General features: G+C 40.5%; 1 protein-coding gene across 1 annotated transcript in view; it reads left to right on the forward strand.

Annotated features, from left to right (window-relative positions):
- Positions 1-576: 576 nt before the first annotated feature.
- Positions 577-12,241, forward strand: part of ALKBH8 (alkB homolog 8, tRNA methyltransferase) — a 49,948-nt gene continuing 38,283 nt past the window's right edge. The window contains exons 1-6 of the mRNA XM_074152905.1: positions 577-671; positions 2,940-3,080; positions 6,077-6,317; positions 7,362-7,493; positions 8,392-8,487; positions 9,852-9,956. Coding sequence (XP_074009006.1) covers positions 654-671; positions 2,940-3,080; positions 6,077-6,317; positions 7,362-7,493; positions 8,392-8,487; positions 9,852-9,956 — 733 coding nt within the window. The 5' untranslated portion in view covers positions 577-653. The remainder of the gene's footprint in view (positions 672-2,939; positions 3,081-6,076; positions 6,318-7,361; positions 7,494-8,391; positions 8,488-9,851; positions 9,957-12,241) is intronic.

Genomic DNA, 12,241 nt, shown 5'->3' on the forward strand with positions numbered 1-12,241 from the left:
GTCAGCCTGAGGGAAGCTGTCTTTACCCTGCTGTGTGGATGTGGGCATTTGGGGGTCCCCTGTGCTGGAGGAGGCTCTGCCCTGAATTGTCCTCGACGAAGGAGTGGAATGAGGCATGGGGCTGAGGTAGGGGCTCAAACATCGCTTTTCTTCTGTTGCAGACTTGGAGGAAGACTTTACTGATGAGGATGATGACAAGGCGCAGGCTTTATTTGGAGAGGAAAGGCAGCGAGGAGAGGGCTTGCAGACAAGTGAAGCCGGGTGACATCTGGGTAAGCAGAAATGAGGATATGAAACAGCTACAATAAGCGTGTGTCCAAGGCAGGAGGCTGAAGAAGGCCGCTCTCTCCCCTCGTTACACTGCCAAGTCTGCCTCCGCGCTGAGAGCCCCGGGCCCGACCGGGCACGGACGCGCCTCCTCTGAGGTACCACAGCCCCGGGACGCTCGCCTACGCCAGCAAAACCGGAGTTCGCCTCGGACAGATTCTCCTTCTCTCACCCTGCGATAACGAGACAGATGTTTTCTCTCGGAAAACACCCCCAGGCCGCTTGCCGCCCGGCAGCGAAGACCCACCCGCCCGGGGCGGGCCGAGGGCGGGGCGCCGCCATGACGGGGCGGTGGAGGCGGCGGCGGTCTGTTTGCCTGCCCCAACATGGCCGCCTCCAGCCAGGTAACGTGCCGGGCCCGGGGCTGAAGAGCCTGCGGCTCCCGGCTCGGCGCTGAGGGGGGGTGAGGGCACTGCGGGGGCGGCGGGAGCGCGGGCGGCTCCCGGCGCGGCCTCCCCTCCCCGGCGCGCTGGAGCCGAGGCCGCGGCGGCCTGGCCCTGTCCCTGTCAGGGGGAGGTGGTGTGAGGGGGGGACGACAAGGCCAAGTCAACCCCAGCGTCTGCCCCGCAGCTTTGACACCCACCCCCTGAGTTTACTGAGGGCAGAGGAGCACGTGCACATTCCTGCTGTTGTTCCTGTTATCGTTATTTTTTTACGAGTACCCAGAACCCATCAATTTGAGGGGTGTCGGTGGGAGGTTTAAGTGCTGGCTGTCACCGGCGGATGGGGTGGGGATAGCCGCAGGGATGTACTGGCGCCTTCAGGCGTATTTTAACCAATGCGGGAACTCTTAAATCTCCCTTCCAGGACTCCTGAATTTCATTTTTTCCACGAGTTTTGATGGCTGTGTTTGGTGCAGCGTCTGTGTACGTTTATGTTTACGTGTCTGTAGCACAAAACCAACCCAAAACTGAGCAATAAACTGCCAAACTTCGTAAGTGAGCGTGGTGCTCCCTCTGCTGACAGCTGCCGTTTAGCTCCGTTCCAGTAACGATCAACTTTCATTTTCAGAAGTGGCTTCTACAGCAAATAAATCTTCCTGCCCTACGTTAAAGTTTTACATTAACCTTTGTAGTAATTTCAGGCCAATTGAGTCACCTGTATAATCTGAGCTAACATTGCACGGGGAGACTGTTTCAGTGTGTTTTCAGGAGGTACTTTTTTAATATTTGTGAAAGGAAGTGATAATAGTAGTGAATAATTCCCTGCTGCATGCTTTTTCTTCTGTAGTCATGTTGGCCTTCGTAAGGGGAGTGTGAGATGCTACCAAATAAATTTTTCCAATTCTGTGCAGTTGAGTGTGATTCCTTAGTTCCGAAATCAAGGCAGACCGTTGGTTTCTGTGCCTGCAGAATTGAGCCTCGAGTAATGATGCAACAGCCAAGGCAGAGAGTTTAGGCCCAGTTCAGACAGAAACCAAGGGAAGGTTCTGTTGTCTTGGCAATGCGGGTAATGCTGTCTGAGATGCCTTCAGCCCCTGAAGGCATCTGGGTGGTGTTGGCAAGCGTGACACAGCACGTGGGGAAGATCTTCAGCCTCTTGAGCAGCAGATGAAAGCCCAGGCAGTGTGGGGTAGGACATCTCTGACAGTTTTAAGTGCTGTTGTTTAGGCAGCTGAGTCGTACCTCATCTGTCCCTTGATCTGTTGTTCAGTTTAGAGGTTATGAAAGGATGGAAAATAGTCTTTCAACCTCAGTTTATGTGCTAGTTTGCTGAATATTGAGACATGACTTCTTGGCTGGAGAATGTGGGAGTTTGTGAGACCAGAAGTGGCAAAAGATGCAACAAAACCTGGAGAAGGCCAGTGACCCTTAAGTAACTCACTGGTAGGCAAATGCTGTGTTGCCATAAGTTCAATATTTAATATATGCACACAGTTTTCTCTTCCTTCTCATGAGAGGAATGTGATTTACGTGAAGTTTAGCCTAGGGAGATGTATGGAGCATCTGGTCGCTAGTTCTTGGACATCTAAGTATTGAACACATTTTTATACTCTCAAAAAACCCATTTTTTGCCAATGTCATATTCACTTGAAAGTGGCAATTAGGAAAAAGGAGCCAAATGGAAACAGTTCATCTCCAAGTCAAGCATTTGGTTAGGCAAGAATAATTTAGAAGCTAAGACTGTACAAATCTCATGGCAGCTCCACATATTTTTTTTTTTTTCTCTTGTTTTGCTTTGGAGAGACTGCAGAGAGAAGAAAATTAACTGTATGAAATACGAAAACAGGAGAGGCAAGCAGGTTAAAAACTGCAAATGGATGTAGTGGTATTGTGAATAAAGGAGTGGAGAAAAACAGAAAAACTGGAAAATGAAGTCTAGCATCATGGCAGTCTTTATAAAGCTTTATTTTCCTGAGGGATTATCTTAATAAAGAGAGTTTAATAACCAAACCTCAGAGATGAGGAAAACCATGCTATTGACTGAGGAAGAACATACTTTGTAGACTTGGTTTTGTCAGCCCCAAATAATTCATAAAATCTGGAATTATTGAAAGTCCTGTTACTGTCACAGAGATGACATGAATGGGGGGGCCATCTCTCTGGAGCAGACCGAAGTATTTAATTTTTCACATAGAACGCTTACTATGTGGTGTTACTTCTGCTTCCCAGGTCACCAGCATGGATGTTAAAACCAGCGAAGATCATTTGAAAGTCCATAAAATGAAGAAAAAGGTATTGAGGAAGCAGGTCAGAGCTCAGCATACATTGATGAGACATGAGGGCATTGAGTGCACATCCCATGCCACGCAGGTAACTGGCAGTTCTGATTGTAATGGTAGTGTGAAAATGCTGTTTATCTGTGTTCGATTCCTTCATATGCTTTGTCTAAAATGCAGTTCTCCTCCAAAATGCACTTCCTGAGATTGAGGGTTTTCTGTGCCTCTTTGATTTCAAAGCAGAACTGTACTTCAGCCATTTAATGTCTGTGGAGACTTTGATGGCCTTTGGATAAGGAGGAGGAAGTGTGGGAAATGTTACTGTTACCTTGTTGAAAAAGATGAGCTGCTTTGTGGTTTTTTTTTTTCTGTGGCTTTTAGCTTTTGTATCTTTCCTCTATACTTCTCTATCAAGTATGATTTGTCTTGTTTAAACTCTCTGTTAAAAACATTACTTTCTTAGAAATGTTTTCCACATTGTTTTCTTCACCTAAATTGATTAAGGCTGTGGTTCTGTGGGGGTTGAACTGATTGACTGACTTGCAACTGTTGAAATGGGGACAACTTTCTCTTCCCTTGCACAAAAGGGGACAAGATAGGAAGGAATTCTGCTTTCTTATGATGCTCAGTGAACTTTACCATAAACCACCTAACCTAACAGAAGACCACTCAGCTTTTTCATCTGTAGTTTTCTGCCACACTAGATACTACAGCAGATCAGAGGGTGACCTTGCAGATGCTGGTATAGCAAAAAGTGAAAGGAACTTGCAGACAGAAAGGGAAGAAGTCAGAGAGTTTATAATTTCCTTCCTTCAGTTGTGAGGAGATGCTGATGGCTTGAAGCACTGTAGAGCAGTATCGTTTATTCTAGCCTTGTTCATCTTGATCCTGCAAATTCTTCCTATTCAAATGTGGAAACATCAGTTAGATCTTTATACTTTTTTGTAACAAAATTTGGCTTAGTCTGCACTCAGATTTCACAGCACATGGGCATATGCTGAAATGACCCAGCAATCTTGTATATATTGTAAGCTCTTTGGAGCAGGGACTGTGTTTTTTCTAGTGTTGCTTGGAAATGGGTCAGTAATCCGTGACTTGTTCCCCTCAACATTGCTCCAGATACAAATTATCCATTGAATCTATTCAAAGAGTAGTTTTGGGGTCCAGCAAGATCCTCATTGATGATGGAACATTTGAATAAGTGATGTATGAAACAAAATCATAGCGCTAGTGATAAACTTGTGTCAAGAATACAGAAAATGCTTTAAGGCTTTGTGCAAGAGTCTGATTATATTGAAATTGCTGTCAGAACGTGATCAGTTGCTGTACATGCTGCTGTTGCATAGTGACCATCTTTGTAGAAGAAACGCGTACAGCCAGTGAAAGCAGTGGTTTGAGTCTCTGTGTTTCGTCTACACATGTGGGCCTCCCCATTAATAACACTCTAGAAAATAACAATAATTAATAATGTGGTCAGCTTTGAAAAATGTGGTCAGTAACGAACAGCCTGATGCAGTGCTAAGAGCAAGTATTAACAAAGCCATCGCAATAGGCATAATCACAGCAGTACCTCAGGTGTGCTCACTATATAGCTCACTATATGTATTTTTTTTTAAAATAATCCTTCAGTTTTAAACCTAATTTTCTGTCTTTTAGAGGAGTGAAATGCTATCATTTGAAACAATTGAACACTTTATCTGCTGCCTTCAGAAAAGGTCATAGAACATTTATAGACTTTAAGGAAAAGATTGTCTGAAAGCTTTCTGGAAAGGTATTACATGGAGTCAATCTGAGTAAATTGTTGCTAGCTGTTTGGAGTCACCATAGCTTAATCAAAACTTCAAGACTGCATCCTCATTTGGCCTTAAAAAGGGACTTAAATTTCTTTCAACCACCATGATTAGATTGAACATCCAGTTATGGCATATAGCTATTTAGATGTCAAAAGAACTTGTTAATTTATTTTGAAAAGGCCTATGTATTTTCTTGAATGCAAGGATATTTCTTGAATAAAAGTAATTTGAAAAGTTCTGTTTTGTTGTTTCTTCTAGGATTTGGCAAACCATCAGCAATCCTCACAAAGTGCAGTCCTTGATATTTTTGGACATAAATCACTATGAAAGTGTAGAATTAATAATTGGGCATTGTGCATAAAGTACTCTGTGTTAACTAAGGATGGGACAGAAATCCCTTTTGTTTATAAAAAAAAGAGGGAAAATTTTCAGATAAGAGTGCTGGAGCAGAACTAGATGCTCTGTTTCTAGAGGCTCATGCTTTTTTTTGGGTGAACCTGATGTATCGGGACATGAGTTGGGACTGGGAATACCAGTCTCTCTATGCTTGGAGAGGCTCCTTGGCGAACATGAGAAAACCATTCTTAAAGAAAGGAATCACAGTTTCCAAAGGTTTTTCTCTTTGTTTTTGTTAGTGGTAGCAGGTCTCTGGAAAAATATCCATTTTAGAAACCTCCAAAATTGTGCATGTCAGTGTCACTGGAGAAAAGGATGCTGAGTGGAGACTTTATTGCTCTCTACAACTGAAAGGAGGTTGTAGTGAGGTGGGGATTAGTTTCTTCTCCCAAGTAACAGGCAATAAGACAAGAGGAAATGGTCTCAAGTTGCACCAGAGAGGTTTAGATTGGATATTAGGAAAAATTTCTTCACTGAAGGGGTTGTGAAGCATTGGAACAGGCTGCCCAGGGAAGCAGTTGAGTCACCATCCCTGGAGGTATTTAAAGGACGTGTACATGTGGTGTTGAGTGACGTGGTTTTGTGGTAGCTTGGCAGTGGTAGGTTGATGGTTGGACTTGATTATCAGAAGGTCTTTTTCCAACCAAAGCAATTCTATGATTTTATGCTGCTACATGCATTAATGGAGGAGGCCTTTTTGCCAGAATATGTGTTGGGCAAACAAAGGTTGTCTCAGCCTCATATACCAAGCTCATTAAAGTGTAAATATCTTGTGTGGAATACGTAAAAGAATACTAATGGACTTACTTCCAAGTAAGCTGGTCTCTTGGTAGAGTGTTAGTTTTAAATGAACCAATAGTAATTGCTAATTATCAATTTTTTTTAATTCCTCTTCAATTAGAGTCTGGTTATTGCCAATGCTGGTCTTGGTAATGGGATGAGTAGACACCAACTGCTCAGGATAGTAGAAGAGTATGGCTTGGTGGAAATGCTCTTAATGCCACCGAATAAACCATATTCATTTGTGAAATACGGGACAACAGAAGAAGCCAAGAAAGCCTTTGATGCCCTTAATGGAAAAGAAGTAACACTGGAAGACTTTGGTCAAAACATTGTTCTATATATTAATTTTGTGGAAAAAGGTATAATTTTTCTGCTCTCCTATATATCCAACTTCTTGCATACTTTTGCTTTTACTTCCTAGGTTGTAAATATAGTTAAAAGCACACTGGGTTCTGTAAGTAGACACAGAGAATGAAAGCCAGAATCTAGGATTCAAGACATAAAATAATCTTTCCTCCTCTATTTAATGATAGGATACTCTAATTTGAACTGCTTTACTGGGAAGCAAGAGGAGAAACTATTTTAGGTAGTTTCCAGACCGTTCAATACTGCACTTGAAGGTTTTGTGATTAACAAGCTAAATTGGTACCCAGGAGATCTCTGGACAGTCACTGGGATTTTTGTGTGACCTTGGTCTTGTGATCTCTATCTCAATTTCAAGAAGGAAAATAGACACAATAATTTCTGGGTTTTTCCCCCTTCTCTCCAGGCTTTTTTTTAATGGTTGACTATAGGCTGTTTAGGTTTAGAACTGTCACTCTTTCTATGAGCTTTTGTAGTGTTTAGTGAAAAGGGTTCCTGGTGTTGGTCTGTACATTCTGCCAGTGAATAGCTTTTTTTAAAGCTCTTAGGATAGCGAACTGAGTATCCCTACATCACCAATATTTTATGTTCATCTGGATATTGCATTATATTCCTCCATATTTGATTACAGATTGCTTCTCTGGACAGAGAAGCAATCTGGTGATTTGGTAAATCACCAACGTTCTAGAAAATTAAAATAAAATGCAGGTAGAATCCTGAGGTGATTGGGAAATTCTTCTTACCATTATTTTGACAGGAAAATCACAAATGGTTTTGTATTTGAATAGTGTGGAGTCTTGTTGGTTTTATGCAGTAAAATTTTTAGAAAGTGCTTGGCATGATGCAAAATTTGGGCCTTACCGTGTTTTGTCATGTCAAAAAGGGTTCTTTCATTCACCAAATAAGACCTCGATGAAGGCTCCATTGTATCATTAAAGTAAATATTTCTACAGCTATACTATATGCTCATATATATAAATATCCCTATGGTTTTATTTTTTCTAAACAGTGACAATATTCTCTTTTTCCATCCACCCTAGTTTTCTGGAAGAATGCTGTTCCGACAAGCTTGCCTCCAGGCCTAATGGTCATTGAAAAGGTTATTTCTCCAGAGGAAGAAAGGAGGATGTTGGAAAGTATTGACTGGATAGGAGATGAAGAAACTCAAAACGGTGGGCAAAACCATAGAAATCCAGACCTTCATACTTTTATGCTGTTTTTTCCTGCAGTTTCAGTTTACAAGAAGTCTTCATCTTGGTAAATGTATTGTTTGAAATCACTGTGTATTTGTTCTTGGTGTTATAGAAATTGGGTCTTATATTGGAAGTGATAAACTCCTGGGGGCAAGTGGTCTGAATTGATACTCTGGTATGGATTTAGTTGAATAATATTGCTGCATATTAAAACTAAGGTCTATTAAAACTATAAAAACTAAGGTCTTTTTCATGTGTCTTAAACCAAGCACAAGACTATTCTTGTGAAGGTTACCGTTGTAATTTGATGTGCAACTGAGGAGCTGTGTCTTCTCTTAAATCAAGAAGAAGTCAGTGAAACACACATTCTGGGTGCTTTTGTGCTTTCACTTGAGCTCTGTGGAGTTAAATTGCTTAATAAATTAATTGTTCTTGGAATTCACTTCAAGGTTTCTCTGTAAATTTTGTTCCTTGAAGCAACACAAAGGGTTATATTGACCTTAGCTAGCACGTAACTTGGTGATTGGTGGAAGTAAAGGATCCTGCTGCATCCATAGGATATTAATCAAGTGCAGGTTCAAGGGCAACACTAAAGATGCATTAAACATGACTGAAGAAGATTGGCGCTCTCTACTTCTTGCATGTACAAAACCACCATCATTTTGACTTCAAACAGCAGGGAATGTGATGCTTGATGCAAATACAAAAGATAATAAGGCAGAAGAAGTGTATGCCATGAAGAGCAAGGGTCACATACATTCTTCCAACTGTTAATTAAAGGATGTTTAGGTGTAACAGGTCAGATGGAATAGGGAAGCATAGCAAATTGCCTATACTGTTTTATGTAGTCTAATCTTAAACTTGTGTCATTTTACAGCCCAGAAGACTTTAAAACATAGAAGAGTAAAACATTTCGGATATGAGTTTTGCTATAGTAACAACAATGTTGATAAAGACAAACCTTTACCTGGAGGTGAGAACTTCTTTATTAAATCATACTTATTTTGTGCTGATGTTTGAACCATTATATAAAGCCTTTAAGCCTCACTGAGTTGTGAGATTCTGATAAAAGGAGAGCCTTCACTGTATCTTAAGCACACACTGAACAGTGCTTTTGAATAGGATCCATTCTAAAGTATTGTGAGTGCTTGAGGCTTGTTTTCCAATCGCTTGCAGCCAAGGGTTGCTGCCCTTTGAGGTCCAGTCAAATAAGGCTTTTGGGATTGTAATTGTCATTCTTTTTTAGCTTTTGTTTCATAAAACAATCACGTTAGAAATTATATATTCATTTGTTTGGGGATTGTGATGTATATTGTTGTGTATATTTACCTAGCTTGAAGCTTGCTGGATGCACACTGAAATAAAACTTCCTTTGGACTAAAAGCAATTTTGAAAAGGTTTGAGTAACTCTTATTTGGAGTTCAGAGCTGTGAGTCAGAGCAAAGCGAGTGAGTCATCTTATAGTCTTAGATTTAAAAATAATAAAATAGGGGAGTTAAATTCCTATAAAGCTTGAAGGTGTTTAAGGTGATGTATGTGTACTGGGGTGGATATAGCTTCCAACAGAAGGATTCTGGCTACATTGTGGTTTTAACAGTGAAACTATATGATCATAAAAGCATTGATAATTGAGCTGTTCTCTAGTCTCACAGCTAGAATATTTTGTGTGAGAAAAGCATAAACAGTTCATTGGAGGAGAACAATTGAAAAATAAAAAAAAAAATAGTTTCATGAAAGGGCTGTTACTAACATGTTTGTGGGTGTTACCTCAAACAGAATTTTACAATGAAGTCCTCGGATAAAATAGCAAATGAAAGATTCTGTGAAGGACTGTAACTTTCATTCCTGTTTCAAAACCAGTTTAACCTCAGCAGATTTTATTTAATCTAATTCAGTAACAGATTTTAAGGGCATAAATTTATTTGGAGAGCTCTCTGCACAGCATCTGACTTTCTGTATAATAATTTTGCTTCTTGACCGCAACTTTTTTTCTGTAATTGGTGGAAACTTTGCCTCTGATTTGATATACTTTTATTTAGAGAGGGTGAAGTTTGCATTTGTAAGGAGTAGGCCTGATCCTTTTCTGACTGCGGAGGCATTGGTGGAATGGCCTTTCTAATTGTGATATGTTATAAATATATTGGACTTGCAGATCAGGGCTCCAGTTCTGATATGCGTGTTACAGCAAATGTAAAGTGATCATTATTAAAGATGGATTTATGTATATCTGAAGCTGTTTCTATGTATTTTGTCCAGTTACTACATTTATTGTGAAAAGAAAGGATAAAAATGTAAAAAGCTATCCTGTCTTGCTTATAGTTTTGTTTCTGTAACTAGGTCTTCCTGAAATTTGTGACCTATTCTTGGAGAAGTGCTTGACACAGGGATATATCAAACATAAACCTGATCAACTGACTGTAAATCAGTATGAACCTGGACAGGGTAAGTTTATTTGTCCTTCAAAAATTTTGAGCTCTTTACCTTACATTGTGGCTTAGCCTTGGTGGGCAACTAAAGCACCACATAGCCTCTTGCTTACTCCCCCTCATTGAGATAGGGGAGAGAATCAGAAGGATAAAAGTGAGAAAACTCGTGGGTTGAGATAAAGACAGTTTAAATTTAAAAAAACAAAACAAAACAAAAAACCAGCAAAAAAAAGTGATGCAGAAAACCCAAGTTGCTTACTACTGATGCCCCACCAGTCCCTGAGCAATGGCATCTTAGTAAACTTCACCCCTAGTTTTATTGCTGAGCACAATGTCATATGATAAGGAATACCTCTTTGGTCAGTTGGGGTTGGCTGTCCCAGCTGTGTTCCCTCCCAACTCCTTGTGCACCTCCAGCCTACTCTCTGGTAGGGAAGCATGAGAATCATAAAGGACCTTGACTGTGAAAGCACTACTCAGCAATATCTAAAACATCCCTGTGTTATCAACACTGTTTTCATCTCAGATCCAAAACATAGCACCATGCAAACTACTGTGAAGAAATTTAACTCTATCCCAGCCAAACCAGTACAACTTAAATGAAAATCAGAAGAGAATAGTGTCTAAATGTGACATGGTGTAGGAACAGGATTTAAGCACCTGTTTAGTGTATTTCCGCTGTGACCAGAGATGCTTTGAATCAAAACTAAAGTCTTTAAACTGGTTTCTGAAGCCGGGAGCTTGTGTTTAGAAGTACATTCTTTGATACCACTGTTACGGAAATTGATGGTGTTTCAGAGTCCAAGGCAATAACATGGAAACGAAACATAAAAAGATAGAGGAATAAATAGTCGTATTTGGTTTTGTAGTCAAGTGCATTTTTTCACTCCAGACTCTTCTTTCTCACTGTACTGTGCATGCAGTCTCCAGCAAATGGCTCTTGCCAGTACAGATGATATAATGTTAGTAGATGTGATATATGGACTCATAAGGATGATACAAGGAGTGTTCCCTTATCTGAGGAATAAGAAATTACTCTATTTCTTTAATATTTCCTAAACTGGAGACATCTGAAGAGACATTTGCTTGTAATCACACCTCTAGGGAATAAATCACATGCTGTGCTTTTTCCTAAGGTCAGTCATCAAGGCTAAGTGTCTGGCTTCCTTTCCAGAGTGGATATCTCATTTGTCCTTAGGAGGAAAGGACAACGGCATTTCTTTCAGAATTAATGTCTGACAGCTAATACAATGTCTGCCAAACAGGAGACTGAAAAGCTGTTCCTATTGGTTTACATATCTGACAGTGTTAAATTGATAGTCATGTATTTCTGGCTGGGACATCAGAGGAGACTAGTTAGAATTGTAGGTTTCTATCGAGAATAGAAGTAGTTTTTTGTTTGTTTTTGTTGGCTTTGGATTTCAAAAAAAAAACCTAAACCAAATTAGCTTTTGTTAAGTGCAAGTTGTTAGGATATGAATGAGCCAGAGTGGAAGTCAGGGTATGTAAGCTGTAGCGGCTACACTTAAGACACATTAATGAATTCCTTTTTGAGGGCACTTTTTTCATTCAGGGTCCTAGTAATGTTTAAAATTGTAGATTGAGACTTGAAAGTTACCATCTAGTTTTGAATGCTTAGGTCACCATCTCTTACTGTGTGCTGCGTATATGGATATGAACAGTAGGTAGGTAGGTCAGTGTGGTCTTGATTGAGTTGTCTGAGTGATGTTGAAGAGCAGTGGATGTTCTGTTGCACAGTGAACTGCACTGACTTCAGTGCGCATCTGAAGGCAGAGTTTCAGTGCTCTGAATGAGGCAAAGTTATGAGCAAACACAAACAGGTATGTGTCCTTGGTTTTCAAGTTTCACTGATTTTCTATCAGATTAAACGTTGGCCTCATAAAACACTTCTACTACTTTCAGAATATTTACATCTGGAGGTAAAATCTAATATATAGGGCTGACTGACACTGTTAGGAGAAAATATTTCCAGCTCAAAAATTCGATAGTGTCCAAAATGAATGTGGGTAGAGTTTTTAATAAGCAAATAAAACTGTTTTTATTTGGATCATGTAGGAGTTAACTCTGCTTGGGCCTGCAATGGTGTCAGAGGAAGGTGTAGTTCCCAATTCCTGTGAGCTGTCTGCTGGCCTTGCTCCACTGCTGGCTACAGTTCCCCACCATGTGGTGAGATCTTGCTGTGGCACACAGTGCTGTTTCAGCGCTTCGTGTTAAAATGTGTGGTACAAGCTGCGAGGAATGGCAATTTCTTTCCAATTAGCAGATGTAAAATAAAAATAA

This window comes from Numenius arquata, chromosome 1, assembly GCF_964106895.1.
Source record: "Numenius arquata chromosome 1, bNumArq3.hap1.1, whole genome shotgun sequence".
Lineage (NCBI taxonomy): Eukaryota > Metazoa > Chordata > Aves > Charadriiformes > Scolopacidae > Numenius > Numenius arquata.